The sequence below is a fragment of the Esox lucius genome, chromosome 10 (assembly GCF_011004845.1).
Source record: "Esox lucius isolate fEsoLuc1 chromosome 10, fEsoLuc1.pri, whole genome shotgun sequence".
NCBI lineage: Eukaryota > Metazoa > Chordata > Actinopteri > Esociformes > Esocidae > Esox > Esox lucius.
Window position 1 is genome coordinate 18,708,701 of NC_047578.1, and position 18,882 is coordinate 18,727,582.

Here is an 18,882-nt window from a genome sequence, read left to right on the forward strand (position 1 = left end):
TTGGATGAGCTGTGTGATATGAAGAGCACTATAACGCTTTTCCAATTGCATTCTGAACTGGGACGGACAAAAAGTTTAGTTTTTGGACATTCGGGCATTGTAAAATTTTTATCTAGTTTTACCTGTCCTTACTTGTGCCAAATCGACTGTCGTTAATAATTTCAACAGAAGCATATTCAAATTTAAACTCTTAATGTTTGGATTACACTATGGAGACTTTACATGTAGATAAGACATAATTTTACTTTTATTCTGAGTGGTGATTTTTGTTCCTAAATTGATTCGACTTTTACGTACTTATTTTCATGATCCCATAAGAAGTGACAGTAGTCGACAACAACGGAGAACAAACATTACAAAGTTGAGTTTGACAGGTCATTATCAATGTTTCCAAGGTCGTTATCTCAACAGGAGAAACAAATGGCATCAGCAAGAGTAGGAAAGAGTCACCAGAGTAAAATGAACACAATCCATCAAGATGTAATTGGCATGTGGATTTTGTACCCTTTAAACACAGGAAATGGAGAAGTGTTTGAGTGGGCGAAGCTTATCCGTTGCCACAAATGTGTCATTACATTTTTTTCCCCTTTATATCAGCTGGATTTGAGCCAGTTTTCAACTTTGCAAAGCCTTTTAAGTAAAAGTAACAATCAGTCATTTGAACCACAATGGTTTGAGTACATTAGTTTTCACTGCCATGACAATAATCTCTTCAGTTCTCTGGAACATTGCAAATGATTGAATGGATCAATTTTCCCAATCTGAAGTGTGGACATATTGTACTGTAGATCAAAGTTGATTGATGAGTCACTTGATTCCGCCACCAGCAAACCTGGTTCACCAACCCCACCCCGTTATCCTATGGTCCTCCTTCATGCTCACCTGGTTCACCAACCCCACCCCGTTATCCTATGGTCCTCCTTCATGCTCACCTGGTTCACCAACCCCACCCCGTTATCCTATGGTCCTCCTTCATGCTCACCTGGTTCACCAACCCCACCCCGTTATCCTATGGTCCTCCTTCATGCTCACCTGGTTCACCAACCCCACCCCGTTATCCTATGGTCCTCCTTCATGCTCACCTGGTTCACCAACCCCACCCCGTTATCCTATGGTCCTCCTTCATGCTCACCTGGTTCACCAACCCCACCCCGTTATCCTATGGTCCTCCTTCATGCTCACCTGGTTCACCAACCCCACCCCGTTATCCTATGGTCCTCCTTCATGCTCACCTGGTTCACCAACCCCACCTACTGTCTAGCATTGATCCTCCACGGCTGGTGTCTGTCCGTACGCAGCGTCATTACACCCCGTTCTACTAATCAGCCACATTTTTAACACCCATTTTAGCTGAATCAGGTATTTCGCTGCAGTCAGGACAGAAACCTGCAGCACTGCAGCTTTCCGTGAGCAAGATTGAGGATCACTGCGGCCTAGCACCCCCCCCCCCCCCCGTAAAGTGGTGCTAAATAACAAGGTTGTGGCTCCCACCTACTCTCACACCTCTCAGGCTGTTGGCAAGCTGCCAAAGTGTGTTCCCGTCTCTCCTCCCTGTCCTGTCTCCTCCGTCACTCGCTTCCTTACTGTCGTTTCACCGGTGCGTGGCATCTGCCTGAGTCTCTCCCGGTGTCCGTTTTACATTTTGATCATTTGCTGTGTAAAAAGCCACCGTCTTAGATTTGTGGGACCTAGGAGAATGGATGTGGGGGTATCCGTCTGCCAGCATTGACTGCTGCGGAATTAAATTTCCGTTCTGTAAGTTATGATATGTTCCTTCCAGGGCTGGCCGTTTAGCGAGTTTTGTAATGCCACGTCTGGGGTAGATGGCCTCGATTTAATCTTTTAGATGCGGACAAAAAGCCCTTGTGCTGTTTAAATGTCATAGGCCATCTATAGGTATTCAGTACTACACTACTGTACTGTAGCGATTGGATTTTTAAGAGGAATTGGACAGAATGTTATAACATCCTTCATTTCAGCAGCACAGGAATTGAAAGTTTATGGCATGGATTTGTCAACATTGAAAGACTATTACAAATTCCATTAAATGTTCAAAAGTATTAATCTTTTCAAATATCTCAGTTTGTTTAGACTTCAGTGTAATATTTCCTACTTTGTCAGAGAGAGACATTTCCAAGTCTCAGAGAGAGTTCTAGAAACCCCTCACACAAAACACTGGCACAGCCACTTCCCTAAGATGAGCAGCAGATGGGCCTTGTTGTCGCGGCAGTGAGTCAGTGGTTTCCCTGGAGACGGCTGGGTTGATCCAGAGGTGAATGCGACAGCCGCCTTGGCAGACCGGGCCACCTTGGCAAAACGCTCCAAAGAGCTCCCAAGTGAGACGACCAGCAAAGATCAAAACGGAGCTGAAGTGCTTTACCAGTCCCAAAGCAACTCAGCAGCCCACCATTTAAAGATGTTCTTTGCGCTCTAAAATCTTTGTTAAAGTGAATCCTCCATACTTGGATGTTTGTGTCCCTACCTGTGACTTCAGATAGGAAATGCCACGTATTAGTTTAAACATTTATTGGGAGCTATGCACACCACAGTACCTTGGCATTTGGTTCTGCTCCTCTCTGGGAACTCACTGCCATCACATGATCGTTTATATGATACTACCAACAGTAACGTCACCAAAATATTATTAATTGCAATCCCCAAAGGCACTGAGCAAGGTACCCAGTACCAATCCCCACACAAAAGAAACACTGTACCAAACAGCTGGAGGCAGAGGTGGTGGCCATCAGCACTGAGTGACTTGTCTGATGATTAAATAGACTGTATGAAATCTGATATTGTGATAGGCGCCATCTGATGTCAGCTGATGCATCACTGGCCAATTACCACTCTGGTTTCCTGGCTGATTTGGCTATGCTAGTTTGCAAGCACCTGTATGAATACAAAGTTATATCCAGGTCAATATATCTGGATAAATCTCTGGGAGGTCTTTGTTGAGTAGTATGCATTGTCATTGAGACTGTGTCTAAGAATCGGAGTCGCTTCATATGCATGTCTCCTCATCCATTCTTCTCACTCACAAGTAAATAGAAGACCTTTTTTGGTGCCTAAGTGAGGGAAATGAATAGCACTCTCAATGCTCACGCAACCTGCACTTTTGAAAATGAATAAATGGTGAACGCCAGAGAGGGAGTTCAAAAAGGAGGAGCTAAAATAAACAAACACAAAGTAAAGACTTGGCGTCTCGGGGATGGAAAAGGCTTGAGGGGAAATGGCAATGAGCATCCATTGGTGTTGGGAAGTGGGAATAGCCTAATCATATTCATTTCCCTTCCCATAATGGACATTTGTGTACAGCCTGCAAACCTGTCATTCCATTAGCTTCCAGCCACTCTAAATGTATCTGCTTTGTGTATGGACATTTCTCTCATTCACAGGCATGTGGATCTATCGATGGCTGTCAGCAAATTCACCACGCACTGATTGAAATGTCCTAATGAGAGTGAACACTGAAAGCCCGAAATAGCAATGGGCAAGCCCCACCCATCAGAGGACCTCTGCTTTCCCTCCATCAATTTCCTGTGTGTATAGGGTGCAAAATCCACTTACCATTTACATCTTGCTGAATCGATTTCTTTCATTTTACCCTGACACTTTCCAACTCTTTTCAGTTAACGACAGGGGGAAAATCTGTCAAACTCCAACCCCAGTACTGGTTTAAATAGAATGCAAACATTTTCTTATGCATTGATGAGAACACAACTTCTTGGATGGGATTTCTTATTCTTAGTTGCCTTGACCCTTTCAAAGAGAAAGAATAATGTTATTAGGGTGCTTCTGAGCTTTTTGTGCAATAGAAAAAAGTTATGATTACATGCGGTTTAAATGTGTACGAATTAGATGCACTGAAATGAACACAACATCTGAAAATCAACACTCAGATTTTAGTGACATGATCTTGCAAACAATAAATTATGCATATTATTATGCATGTTTAGGTGTATTCCCGAGTCTAGCATTTTTATTTAAATATCTTTCTCTTGACACGCTTGTTGAATTATGCAACACAACAATAACAGAAATGAATTATGAATGAGACAGGGTCTAGACTGTGCAGGTGAGCACAGGTAGGCACAAATAATTTTCTCAATTTATTCAAAAATATTAAAACAATGCCTGATATACAAAAATGTATATCTGACAGCATTCTAAGATGAAGTGAAATTTGACAATAAATGTTACAGCTTTGTAACAATTTTTTTTTTTTTTACAAATCAAACACTTTGGAGTATCTTATTCCATTGTCCATCTGTTGCATTTATGAATTTGTTTTAAAACCTTTTAAAAATGTAAATGAACGTTGCTACCCAAATATAGCCGTTAGACCTGCATTTGAGTGTTTCCCTCAAGAGTGCTGGGAAATGACAGTTTTGGGGCTGGCTACATGTTTTGATTGAATAGGGCCTGGGTTATGACCTGGGCCACAGTCATCCCTGACGCCAGCTTGTCCTGGCCAGATGAGACCCGGTCACTCCTGCTCCTCCTGTCACCTGATAGGAAGAGTGATTGTCACCTGACCTTTATTAGTTGTGGCCTCTCGTGTCTTTCCCAGTGGTGCCGGTTTCTAATTGGACAAAGGACGAGGGGAGAGAAGACCGACTTCGTTAGGGTGCCGGCAAAATGGATGTTCTCTCCGTTCGTGGCATTTTCCCCGGTTCACCTAGACGTCTGTGCACGTTGACGTCATGGGGACGCGCAGCATGTGCCTCTCAGGTGGTGAATGTACATGCTGTGAATATTCTCCTGTTGTCGACGGCAGCCAGGTCGGGCAGGTTCCGTGTCAGGACATTGCTAAGTGGCCCTCCAGCAGCGTGCTGAATGACATCGTTCCCAATTACAGCTGGGTGTGTGGTAACTTGTGGCAGCGGAAAAGAACCAATGTCACAAGGGCTCTCTGCTCTGCCGACGCACTTTCTCTCTCTGATCTCATGCTCATTGGTCGATCTGCTGCCGTTTTACGACAGCCAGATCCTTTTTGTTCACTGTGATGGTAATTCCATCGATAGACACTCTTAAAGGAGTATGTACAGAGACAAAATTCGCTTGGCACAATTAATAGATTATTTGCAAATAGAGAGACACGTCAAAAGGTTACAAAATAATCCTCTGAGGAATCTCTGAGGAAAATACATGAAGTCAGTATTTATTACAGTTGAAAGAGGTGTGGTAAGATGCTGCCCAGCTGTCCTATGTCAATAAAACACATTCCCTTTGTTGTTCACACACTCAGGGAGCCGGGAGTCTCAACACACTCCGGGATTCCATCTTACCTGGCAGGGCGCTCCTGCCGGGTGGGTGGGGACCTGTGTCAGCGCCGCAGGCCCTCACTACTAGTGTCCCCAAAGGCTCAGTTCTAGGAACTCCTCTAAGTGCTACAACACATCCTCGCATGCTAGCATTGCTATGCGGAGGACAGCACTTCCCGACGCCCAGGTGATGACACTGTGAGACTTCAGGGCATGGAAGTGGGCTCACCGCTGTGAAACGTCGCTCCCAGGGAAGGCCTGCCTGCTTAAAGACCTCCAAACACAACGGTGTCCACCACACAGAGTGGGAAGAACCCTGAAGTGATCTTATCATTCACACACGTCAAAGCAATTACTCGCTCTAAAACATTTTTAGAGGACAAACTTTCTTTGCCGCTTGTGGCATCAAACACCCGCCTGCTGTGCAACCTTCTAGGTCAACTTACTGTGCTGCACTGTATACTGGCTTTCAGAAGACATTTGCCACTCCCTCAAGACCCTTGTGCTGGAACAATCTTCCTCCTAAAGTCCTGTCCCCGCCCACCTTACAAAATAAATATGTAGAAGACACACCCCCCATTAACTGAATTTGCAGTACTGTGCCAAATTCTTAGGCACAAGTAAGTCCAACTAAAATCATTTATTTGGATAGTGTTAATTTGTAAAAATGTATTTATATATTATATATACTGTATATATTTATTTTTTTATTAAAAAACAACCCAAATAAATGGCTTTAGTTTGACTGTCGGGTGCCTAAGACTTTTTAACAGTACTGTTTGTTGTCAGTGTGTTTGAGATTATTGCATTAGCCTAAAGGCTGAAGGCATAATTGTCAGTTGCGTAATTCTTCCCGAAAACCCCAATGTGTCCTAAAATAGATAATGGAATTGCTTGACGGACCATGTTATCACTTTGTTAAAACAATTGCATATGTTAGGGTTGTTGATGTAATAGAAATCATGCATACACAAATTGGCGTTTGGGAACAAAATATGATGGTCAAGATTATTTAATTGGATTTAGTTAGATTCCTTGAGACGCCACCTTCCAAGGTAGCGCGTGCCTCATTTTCGATAGCCCCGAGGAGTTTTGCAAGTGTGAAGACAATACTGTTGGAACTGTACGAAGTTTCTGTGCGGTGGGCACTTCTATCACTTGATTTTCATGCGATTGAAGGCCACAATCCTGCATGGTATGTGTCGAACACGCCAGTGTAAATTTAACCGCTATGGAAGTTGTTACGCGAAATAAGATAAATCTGTGTAGCCAATTATTATTCTCTGTCTCGTAATGTAAACCATCCCTATGCCTCTGTTCCTCTAGGGCTGGTTTTGAGCAGGACATTGAGGGAGACCACTCACTTTACCCTGACAACTGCAATGGTAAGTTATCACCTGCATGGCAACAACCCAATAAACGAAACATCAGCCCTTTAAAAATAAGGGTCCAGTTCTTCAAGGAGGTACATGGAAGGATGGTTTCCCGGGTTACCGTAGTGTTAGAACATACCTCACAATTTTTGTTTGATCCGTTTTAGATGTCATTCATAATAAATGTTTCATTAACGTCAGCTACAGTAAGACCGAAGTGGAATGCAGAAAAAAGGTTGTCAGCATGAAGTTACATAATGCATTCACAATTATGTTAGACAAAATTTGACTGTTACAATAATATGTTGGAAACGTAGGTGAGAAAACGGCTAAAGCTAAAAAGTATTTTGTATGACAATCAAACACACCTGTGCCACTGCTCAAATGTTTCACGGCCCAAACAAAACATTTGTTTCTTTGTAGTTGTTTTGGGAGTATTGTAATCCATTCCGTCTTTTTGTTTTCAATACCGTTGCTTTGTTTGGCTTCCCTCAGCAGATGTCTTGGCGACCACTCGGAACCAGAACTCTGCGGCAGACTCCGCCTACGGTCAGTTTTCATCTCTCTCCCCATCCATTAATTCTGTATTGATTCCAGTTTGCTTTATTGCTGTACTACGGTGGTCATAAACGGTTCATTCATTTACATGCAATTACTTTACAATAACTATTGTACCTTTGTGATTTTACTTAAGGTTTAACACTAGACAGCTTGACAATGAAATAATGCCACAATCATTTTGTATGTTGCGAACATTTTTACTTATTCCTTTTTAGATTTGGGATTACTTAAATCTGGTTCACAGCCATGGGAGAAATACACATTTCTGTAGTTCCAGATATTATTCAAAATAGGACTCTGCCGGTGAAAACAGTCTGATCCATTTTTTAAAACCCCTCAACGTAAAATGCAATTTGGGTGACCGATCGGTGCTTTATTTTAAATTCCAGAAGGTCAATAAAGCTCTCCGATTGGCCTAGTAATGCTTGACCATGGTAAAGGTTTTTTGCAGGCCCAGTCTCACACCAGAGATGTAATGTAAGCTAAGATGTGATGTAATATAAGCCCAGCCTTAGCCGTTCACTGTGATTAACCCGTGGAGTAAATTACACTATTAGAGCCTAATGGAGACACCAGCCTCAGCTGCCAAGAGGTAGGTTGGGCATTAACCTCGTGGGATAGGTCGGACAAGCGTGAAGGTCCGTGTTAGAGGAGGGATTTCTCAATCGGTGAAAGAGGCCTATTCAAACTGGACACTGCCATTTTGCTAATGCCTTTTTAGTTACAAATTGGAAAAAGTGTGTGTAATGTTCCTAACCTATCAGGACACAATTTCCTCTGGTTATGTCCCCTGTGGCCAAATTGAAATGTACAAGTAAACACAAATGGCATACGTGGACAGAACAACATATTTCAGCTGGTGAACCTTTTTACTGGGCCCCTGAGGTGTAATGTGTGTAAAAAAAAAAAAGTTAAGCGGTGTCACTTTGGGAGCCTTATTAGCAATCGATAGCGTCCTGCAGCAGTACAAACGGTTCAAGGTGGCCCTCCGTGAGTAGTGGGAACACAGCAGAGGGGGGTTTTCAATCACTGAAACCTCCCACTAACACTGGAAATTACACCAAAACAATGACACTCCAATGGCGAACCAGGCATCGGGACCATGACCATATTTTCGCAGGCAGCAGCCATAGTGATCTTTTTTTTATTTTTGAAAGCCTTTGAAGCAAACAATGTATTTAGTGGTGCCGTGCTTTAGTAATCCTGGGTAAACGGGATGAAATATCACATAAACCAGGTAGTTGAGATCTGGCAATGGGTCTTCCTGCATCTTTGACAGGCTTTTGTTTTGTATTTCTGTTTTAAGATAGTGGATCACATAAGATAGAAACATTCATCAGTAAGGACATAGGCTATGCAGAGAGGTCTAGAAGACCTGCCGCTCAAGAGTCACAGTGGCTGTCTGCCCATCTGTGATTATTCCACATAGCTTAAGTGAACCACAGTGTTCTGAGAGATTGGTCCTGCGTTGGTGGAATGGCGGACAGACCTGTGTTGGCTTTGCCAGCTGGCTCCAACGGCCCGATCCACAAATTGGCATTGGTTTGTCCCTTAAGTCCAACAAGGTCTTTAAAAGAACAAGAGCCCCGTAATAAGTACTTCAAAAAGGTCTTGTATGGACTCCCGGGTGGCACAACCGTCTAAGGCGCAGCATTTCCTTACCGAAGCGACTACCACAGTCTGGGTTAGAGCGTTAACTGCTCTATGCTATTTGCCAATGTGTGGCAGGCAGTCCCATGGGACAGTATAGATTAAATACACCTGTTTCTGGAAGGCCCCAGAGTATGTTGAAAAGCATATTCAAACAACCACACCATCAAGGCCATGTAGCCTTTAAACCAAGTATGAAAGAAAGGAATTGCACCACGCAGTTGGACTATGAAAACAATATGGAGTAGGGTTGAGTAATTTATTACTCTGCCAAGAGAAGGCTGCCAATCAAAACTGAGCAACCAGGCAAGGGGGTCATTGATCAGAGAAGCCACCAAGAAGCCAGCAGTAATTCTGAAAGGGTTTTACGTTAGCAATTACCTAGGTGCTCTGCAAAGCTGGGCTATATGGAAGAATGGCGCTGAGAAAGCCATTGCTGAACAACAGGTGAATTAATTTGGATTTGGCCAAAAGGCTTGTGGAAGACACATAAAAGATGTGAAAGAAGGTTTTCTGTTCAGATTAGACCAAAAATTTAACATTTTGGCATAAATGCAAAACCACCTTGTTGACTTAGCAGTAAAAAAAGCCCTCCCAAGCCTGTTGGGAGTCGCTGCGATAAGACAGGGTTGTAAGTACTATTGGATATACAGGAAATAATGAGAAAAGTGTGTGTGTTTGTGTGGGGGGTTATATAAAAGGTCATGCAGTCAAACGATGTGCAAATGAACATAATTACCGGTACCTTCAATTTATGACTTGTTTGGCAGTAAATGATGCCATAGACCTTTCCTTTAATGCAAGGCAGGTAACACAGAGATACTCGGTTTACAAGTGCTTTAATGAATTAAAAAACACTTTAGCAACTCTGTCGTGGCTCGTCCGCTCCGGTCGTAGTATCCAATTACGGCGCCTACGTGTAGCAGAAATCACCTCAGACCACTCACATTTGCATGCATTATGTGAATGCGCAGTTTTGCCAACCCACTTACATTAACAACACCCTAACATAGTTCTCATGGCCGAACGCCGTTTATCACCTCACCACGGTATACATCACGCAGGCGGGGGCCGGGGCCCTTTCTGGAACGCATTCATACGCTCTTACACGTGACTCGGCTGATTTGCTCGGCCCCCTCGGGAATGTGCGCCGGGGCGTTTTTTTTCGCGCTACTGTCGTTTTTTCGTTCCCTCTCATCAGTCAGTCATGCCGCGGACCATCATGCAGATGCATTAGCGCGCTCCCACCACAAGACAAACAGTCGATTGATTACTCTATCCACAAAGCAATCAATAAGCACAGCATGGGACCCAGTGGAAATTCATGGCGTAAAGGGAAACAAACAGCGGGAGATGTTAACCCTATTGAAAAACCCACGCGTTAATAAATGAAGGGACCGGAGGAAATGATTGAATCGTCGGCTGGTACTGAGTCGGTCCGAGGGGATGATTGGTCTTCTGAGACCGGGCCGAATATCGCCTTTTTTCCCCTCGAAAGTGAGAGCAACACACACCTCTATTAAACAAGTGGGAGAGAATCACCATAGCTGTTTATTATACTCTCTTCAGGCTTGGTTTTCATGTATTCAGCCTCTCTTGGGGATGCCTGCCTAGTGTCTTTACTTTTTGACGCAGTGATTTCCCAGGCACATTCATGCAGGTAACATCAAGCCTGAAGGGAGGCACATTAGGCTTGACAGCCCCCATTTACAGCTGTGATGAGGGTGCTCTGCCTGAAACGAACAAAACAAGATAATGAATTTCCGCCTTGGGGAGCGTCTTGAATATCAGAAAGCCTATGATTCCATATGTATCCATCATAGAAAGCTGTGAGGCTCAACAGCAATCTGTCATAGTTCTACTGTACATTTTGTGGTTAGAGGCAAAGAGAGTAATAAACTCACAAATGCAAATTTGCTAGACTGGGGGTGGATTCTACTTTGATCATGGCGTGGGGAAGATTTTAATTTAAATATTTCCCTTTTCAAAGACTGGGCTTTGAAGGTAATATGTGCAGAAATGTGCCCAACTTGGAGAATATATTGTTAAAAATATCTAGCTACATCTACGTCATTTTGCTGAGTCTACCTTTAAATCTGTGTTCATAAAATATTGATGAACTTGTAGACCTCTTGCATAGTGACTAGACAGAACTGGAGCAATGTTTTATCATGACATTTTTACCCAATGTATATCTACTAAGAGTTTCCTCAGTACTGTGTTTTTCCTTGTAAACAAATTTGAGCCAAATGGATTATGTGTACCAATCACTAGTTCATCCACCATGCAGCAATTTTGCTGTGTTACTTAAAGCTAATGGTCCAATTGTCCTGGCTCAAGGGTGCTCATAAAAAAACAGGTTAAGAAGATAAATGGGCGTCTGAAAAACCTAGCAGAAATACATTACCAGCAAGCTGAAGTGGAGCTCTGCTGAACCTAAAAGACCCGCTGAAAAATAACAGTTGCTCCCTACTGGCTAAATGGACTTTTTTCTAGTTATATAATTAGAAAAACATATTATGCAAACTGTTTGACTGCTGATTATGTTTCCTGGTAGGCTCTAGTGATTACGCATGTCCCCTTATCCACTAATCCTACAGCCAACACGCACACACATTTAGAATAACACTCTGATTAATACAATCAGGAACACTCACTGGGCACTCCACTGGCGCCACTGATGTGCTAAACATTATATGAATCTGTCTGCATTATCAATCGCTGCACCCCTGTTAAACTACTATTTATGATAGAGCCAGAACAAAAGGTAGACAACTTTTTGAACTGGAATATAGGGTGATTTTTCAAAGACACATCAAAGCGTGGTCGAGATTCTGATGCATTTGTTTTGCTCGCTGGCAGTTCCATAATCCTTCAAAAGGCACATCCTGCCAAGTTCTCAGGCCTGGTTTGTTCTAAACACAAATATTGGGGATACCTCACTGCAGATGTGCTTGTACAGTTCATATAAGCCAAGTGAAATGCTTCATTAGCACTAGCCATTACATCAGAGTTGTGACTGCCTTGTCCTAACAGTTTTTTTTTTTCACAATGACGGTATGTTAGCAAAGCAGTTGGAAAATAATGATCTCATGTCTATCTCCCAATCTCTGTTCTGTAATCTCTGCGTGCCATTACCATATATAAAATACTATCTTAAATAGCACTTCTCAAAGTGAATATCAAAGGCACTGGAAACCCAATCGGAACCTAAATGTTTGGTTCTGGCACTGACAGGCCTCGATTTAGATAATGGTATTCCACAGTTGGCAGGGTGTTGAGGCAGTCCGGAAAAGCGGGAACAGTAGTAGTGGAGGGACTGTTAATGGTTCAAGGAGGGAGAAGCGTCGGTCAGGAAGACAGACCCAGAGCTCTTCATTGGGCACATAGACTGTATCTCCTCCTCTGTAAATTGGCTGGATAATAAGCCACTGAAAGTGTAGCACCCACCTGGGGAAATATTCAGCAGCTATAAGCTATGCTCAGCGCCTGAAAGACCAAAACACATCATTAGTAGGCGGTACAGTCAACCTATGAGATGAGCTACATCCTCTCAGACCTCTATCCCTTTACACCACAGAGGTACCTGGATGGTGCTGGCCAATTACACCTCCAAGTACCCCTGGGCTAATCCGCAAGCTGGATTCAGACCCTGGTCTCGCAATGATGCAGCTGACTGTGTGGCTTTGACATGGCCACTGCTCCATTGAGTCTCTCCAATGAAAATATTATTTTAAAATGTAATAAAAATGTTGGACAGAATGAGGCGTTAAACCTTTTTTACGATTGTTTGAGCGTGAAGATCCTTTTTTATTTACTTTTTAATATTACTATGTTAATACTTTTTTGTGTCAAAAAGGTGTTTGTGTGAAATTGGTGGCCGTGGTGAAAAAAAAAAAAACTGCTAAAATAGTGGCATGGTGAATTGAAAATAATGCCATTGTTGATTTAGTTTTATGCTTTTTTCATTACTAAGGCAATTTTCCAGATAGTGTGCCTACTGGAAAATATGGGCCCATAAAAAAGTATACTATGTGATAAAACAGTTAAAAATATATAAGTTCTCATAGATTAGCTGGTCATTTCCAGAACTAGAATATTCTGGTGGCTTTGCAGTCCTTCTTGGAGCTGTGAAACTAGTGCTGAATGAAACAATAGAAAAGGATCCATCTTTTCCAGATATATTAATTGTCTTTCTGGTGTGTCTTAGGTAAGCATGCGCCTGCCTAACACCCACTACCACACTTTAGAAGGCAACAGGGTTTCTCATCTCTGTCAGCCGTCCTTTCGTGGCCTTTAAGTAAAGACTATCAAGGGACGGTGGGTACCACAACAAAGGCAACCTCAAAACTCCAGGTCTCGCACTGCATGAATGCCAATGCACCGACCTGTGAGTGGAATCTAATGTCAATGCTGGAGTCCCTTTACCTTCCTACATATTCTAGTGCCAAAGTCTACATACTTGACTACATATTCTACTGCTGGAGCTCCCTTAAGCTATCTACTTATTCTAGTGTCAAAGTCCCCTTACCAATCTACATATTCTGACATTGACTATGATTTTCTCGGGTCTCTCGCCTATCATTGGCTTGCTGTATTTCATTTCTGGGATGACCCTTGTACGGCTTTGGCACAAACTGCAGAAATACGCTTCATGCAGTTTAGTGTCATCTTCTAAATATTTCTTTCACCCTTAAATCCGGATGTGGTAACTCCGCTCGGGTCTTTGCTCGATGCCTGCTACATCAGGTCAATTTCTAATAAAAGTATTTTTTACAATGTGATGTAGTGACAAGCAGAAGACATATCATACAGTATATTAACCATTTTGTATGGTTTGTTTTGGTAGGTGCTTTGCCCATGCCATCATTGTTTTGCTACCAACCAAAGTCATAACTTGCTTAGCAAATCTCTTCATGTAAACCCTGAATGCTACTCTAGATTTTGTTGGCTGGCTATGCCTGAATACCACAGTGCCCAGCATTGCAGCGTCAAAATCCGAGGCTTACAATGCATTTGGTTCCCATTAGGGTGGAGGAATCCTCTGGGAACATCACTCTTTCGGCAACTCTGTGACCTACATAAAGCGTCTATATAAGAACCACATGGGAGGGCCTTTGCTCGACAGCGCCTTCAAGAGAAACATTCACTTCGGTTGAGTCTAATTACCATATGTCTCTCTTTCGCCCCGTCCTATTTTTAACTGTTGGGAGGAAGGAAAAAAGACAATAACGGAGATGAAAGTGAAGTGAACGTGTTGGTGCTCACTGGGGGCCGAGCAAGGAGATGATGGCAATGGGTGGGGTGGATGTTTGTAATCTATGTTGGTATTATTTAGCATAAAGAGCAAGTATTTATGTTTCTACCTAAAACTTTGGTCGTCAAAAGCTTTTAATAAGATAAAGCAGGGACTGAGCCAAGCACTCGTTCACACACACACACACACAACACTGCAAGACATCACAATTGCACAAAACTAAGCCGTACCTCAATGAAAAGTGACTGACCAGAACTTTTTTTCCCCTTAATCCAGCACATTCATCCAGTCCTCATAATCTCTCTGTTAGACTTTCAGGATGTTTTATTGGAGGATCCTTAGGGAACAGAGACACCATTAACTCTGTTGGGCTTAACCCAACCACGGCTGCTGCTCCACTAGATAGGCTGTGGCACATTTCACCCGCAGCCTCCCCTAAACCCAGCATCAGTCCCTGGCTGCAGCATACCTCTTTGAGGCCGATAAGCTTTTGGATATCTAAGTGTTGATCTTGGCAAGTGCGAGAAGCCAGGTGCACATGCAGTGAATTATGAACTCAGAGTCAGCAGAGGGGGCCCTCTAAGCTCTCTGTTCTCTGTGCTTAGAGTCTGGACTCATTTGGGTGATTTGTTATGATGAGTGAGTCAACTGTGTGAACGGTTTTCTGTCGCTGCCCCCTAAAACAGTAGTAAGCCAGGTCTCCATGATTGACAGAGAAAAGAAAACCTAATAATTTCAGTTACTGGCCCAATGTTCTCTAATTAATAGATTGCTGGCCGAGTCCTCTCTAATTACTAGGTTACTGCCCCAGTCCTCTCTAATTACTAGGTTACTGCCCCAGTCCTCTCTAATTACTAGGTTACTGCCCCAGTCCTCTCGAATTACTAGGTCACTGGCCGAGTCCTCTCTAATTACTAGGTCACTGGCCGAGTCCTCTCTAATTACTAGGTCACTGGCCGAGTCCTCTCTAATTACTAGGTCACTGGCCCAGTCCTCTCTAATTACTAGGTTACTGGCCCAGTCCTCTCTAATTACTAGGTCACTGGCCCAGTCCTCTCTAATTACTAGGCCACTGGCCCAATCCTCTCTAATTACTAGGTTACTGGCCCAGTGCTCTCTAATTACTAGGTTACTGGCCCAGTGCTCTTTAACTACCATGCACTGGCCCACCAGTTAGCCATGTCATGATAATAATACCCCACTAGGTGAACATGTTATTTACCTGTCATTAACTGATGTTCTTTATTCTTCTCCTGAAGGTGTTCGAAGGCTCCCTGACTCTGAGAAATCCAGCCCCAGTGTCCACTACACCCTACTGATCGCCTGTGTCCTGGTTGCGTTCTTCATTGGTGCCATTCTGTCCGGCTTCCTGGTGTCATGCTACTGCAGTCACAACGCCCGTCGTGCCCGGCGGCTTGGCAAGGACCCTGAGGCCTCTATCCACCCCGCCCTCTCTCTGCGCAGCCTGGCCAAGCTTAACGGCCTGCTGGACGGCCAGCCAAAGGAGGAGAAGCTGGACATGTCCACACCCAAGATGTACAGCTCCTTCATTCCCAACGGAAAGGACCATACTCCGGGCAGGCACGGGATGTCCCTGGGGGACCCGGATCTCAACCTCTCCCAAGGCGAGGACCTCTCGGGCCTACCCACCCCAGATTCCACCCCGGAGCTGCCCATCAAAAACATGAAGGCCTTCCGGAACCAGTGGGAGAGGAACCAGAACTGCAACAACGCCAAAGATTCCAAGGCTCCCGCTAGCACTGGCTTTAGCCTGGCTTCGTCACGGTCCGCCTCGGGGGTCACCCAGCAGGTGTTCCCCTTCTCCCACAGCCTGACCAACGGCCAAGCCCTGGGCCACCTGCCAGAGGAGAGAAAGATCCCCAATGAAGAGCGCTCGCAGGGGGCCTCGGCCCCGCAGTCCTCCTGCTGCCCGCAGTCGGTGGTGGACGTAGCGGCCCTGGACGAACTTCTGAAGCACATCCATGAGGTCAGCGCGTCGGGCAGCCGCAGCATCACCGTGTTGACCTCCCCGTGCGCCCCCCTGCCCGGTAGCTCCGGCCACCACCACAGTCACAGCCAGGGCAGCTTCAGATGCCAGCCCCAGATCCCCGAGACCGAGTCGGCCCCGTACTACAGCTCATCCACCCTGCCCAGGGACAGTCTGACCCGCCGGCTGGACGTGCCCCCGGACGCGGCCTCGGCCTCCTCCTCGGCTGGTGCCACCCCACTGCAGCAGCAGTCCATCCCTGAGCGTGGCGCCGTGACCCGCCACCACTCCCAGAGGCACTCGCTGATCAAGATGGGCAACGGCGGGGCCGTCCCGCGCCAGCACAGCTTCAGACAGGGCCCACCCCCTCACCAGCTGCTCACCCGGATGAACTCGGGCGGCGGGGGGGCGGCCGGCTGCGAGGCCCACCGGCCGCTCATTCCCAGTGCCTGCCTGACGCGGCAGCACAGCTACAGCGAGCCGCCCCACCTCCAGCGCGCCGCCATCGTGCGCCGCACGGCCTCCCTCAAGCCCCAGGTGCCCCCCAAGCCTCTGTTCCTCCCCGCCACGTCACCCGTCAACCAGCAAGGCAAGTACGACTACTGAGAGCGAACGAGCCGGACCGAGAGGCTCCGGAAAGACAATACAACCCGTCTCCTCTCTGACGTCGGCCAACCCCGTCGAGGACGGGGACGGGGTGGAGGTCGGGGGGTGGGGGTGGGTGGGTGGGACTAACTACTGGCACTAGCATACCTTTCGGCGCGGCGTCTAACAATGTCGTTGCACCCCGCTAGCCTCCAAAACCTGATGAATGTCCTTATACCATATTGGTATTAATTCAATGCTACTCGCGGAGGGGAGCAGGCAACGCAAACTTTTGATCTGTAACCTTCGGTGAGGCTAAAGGAATGCAGGGGCGAGAGTCCCGATCTCAATGTAAAGGACAGTTCACCGGTCAGCCATAGACACTGCAGACCTGTCCCTCAACCTAAGAGAGCACCTCTAACACGAACCGGCCAGTGGTGTTTGTATGTATGTATGTATGCATGTGTGTCTAACTGTGTATGCGTGTATATGCACTGCACATATGAAGATACACACAAGGCCTAACCACGCTACGCGAACTGTGGCATCACTGTCAACTCATAGCCATCTCTTAACCCTCTTACGATAGAGATAGTGTGGAGGGCCACTCCGTATATTCAGTTAGCATCCCCGGACACAAAGGATTTAGCAATAACCAACCGTTGTGCAGCTCAGCACCAGCCTCTAGTGGTCAGGGTGGGTACTCTTGTTCCTGCAGCGTACCATATTAAATGACTACTTTGATAATGCTTGGGAAATTATGAATTTTGTGCTAATGGAATAAAATGCTGCGGAATAATAACCATGGGGTGAATATACAGCCCACACACATGAAAGTGTTACCAATGTTAGTCACAGGTGGAAGCTACCCGGGACAAGAGACCGATTCAGGCTTGGATTATTGATGGATCCTTGACCTGTTTTTGGTATTCTTACTTTTGTGACATAAATGATGTGTTAACTCTAGAGGCATTCGACAGGTCCCCAATATGATTGTCACTATCATCATCAATGTAGTAATATTTTTCTTTTCATAGTTGAGTAAAGTAACTCACCCTATACTTGCAATGCATTTTCCAACAGAAGGTGGGTAAACTTGTTTGTCATTCAAAAATGCTAACTTGGTGAGAATTGGTTCCACATTGAGGTGAAATCATCCAGGCTATTCAAGTATTATGAAATTATACAATTATATAATATTAAAAAATGTAAGTCTTAATGCGGAGCCCCAAGAAATCATTCACGGGCACATGGCGCCCTCTTATGGACAAGCCCTTAAGTGTAATAAAGTCAGTTACTATGTTTACCATATTGCTATAGACATTGTGGTTATTGGTGTAAATAAAGGCAACTGTGGAATAAAACTTGCTGAACTGTGATTTGTATATGTGATAGTGTGCCTTGTTTAACAGAATGTTGGTTCACTCCTGAAGAGACTCCATATGAGGTTCTATGTATGTAGGTTGTTCTAAATGGCAAGTTTGATCGTCGAGTAGATGAGGCAATTGGTAAGTAACCAAAATGTTGCTGGTTAAATTTTGCCAATTGTTTCGCTCTTGACCAAGACATTCATCTTAATTGACCTTGTATTTTGCTCTGGACAAGAGCATCTGTCAAATGACTTAGTTGTAGCTTAACAACTGTGAAAACAGTGGTGTTCATAGGGCTACATTCAATGCTCAAGCTGGAAGATCAGCATGTATAGTGCAGTTGAAAAGTAAAGTATAGCCAGTATATGCAGTATAGTAATTTTTTGGGTGTTTAATGATCAAAATCAAGGATATCCAACTCCTATCCAAAGGGCTGAAAACTTGCTACTTTTAAAGATGACCTTTTTCAGATATTTATTACATTTTTTTTTGGACAGGGACGTGGTGAATGAGAAAGTCCTTGCTGAAAGAGCAAGTTTGAGTCGAACCCACACCAAAGCAGCACATGTGCACAAGAGGCCGCAGCTTAGATGACTGGCTGATGGTGGAGCTGTAACTCCTTCTCCTGGCAATAATGAATGTGAATCCCCTTCCTGCTCTTAACATTCTGCCCACCCCCAAAATGAATATTTATGAACAATCACTGTCCCAATTGAGTAGTCATGGATAATTTACCTTGAATGTAACAGCTGTTTAGGATAGAACAGTTGGCTAAAGAAAAGAATGTGATTATATGATTTTGAAAATAATTTGTGTTAATATTTGGCTGGGCATT

At 44.6% G+C, this 18,882-nt stretch overlaps 1 protein-coding gene across 4 annotated transcripts in view; it reads left to right on the plus strand.

Annotated features, from left to right (window-relative positions):
- LOC105006790 (semaphorin-6D) overlaps positions 1 to 16,796 on the plus strand; it is a 94,480-nt gene extending 77,684 nt beyond the window's left edge. For 3 of the 4 annotated variants that reach the window (XM_010865469.4, XM_010865471.4, XM_010865470.4), the window contains 3 exons: positions 6,591 to 6,649; positions 7,133 to 7,186; positions 15,365 to 16,796. In XM_010865469.4, coding sequence (XP_010863771.2) covers positions 6,591 to 6,649; positions 7,133 to 7,186; positions 15,365 to 16,698 — 1,447 coding nt within the window. In that variant the 3' untranslated portion in view covers positions 16,699 to 16,796. The remainder of the gene's footprint in view (positions 1 to 6,590; positions 6,650 to 7,132; positions 7,187 to 15,364) is intronic. The other variant, XM_020050332.3, reaches the window with a different exon arrangement.
- Positions 16,797 to 18,882: the final 2,086 nt, after the last annotated feature.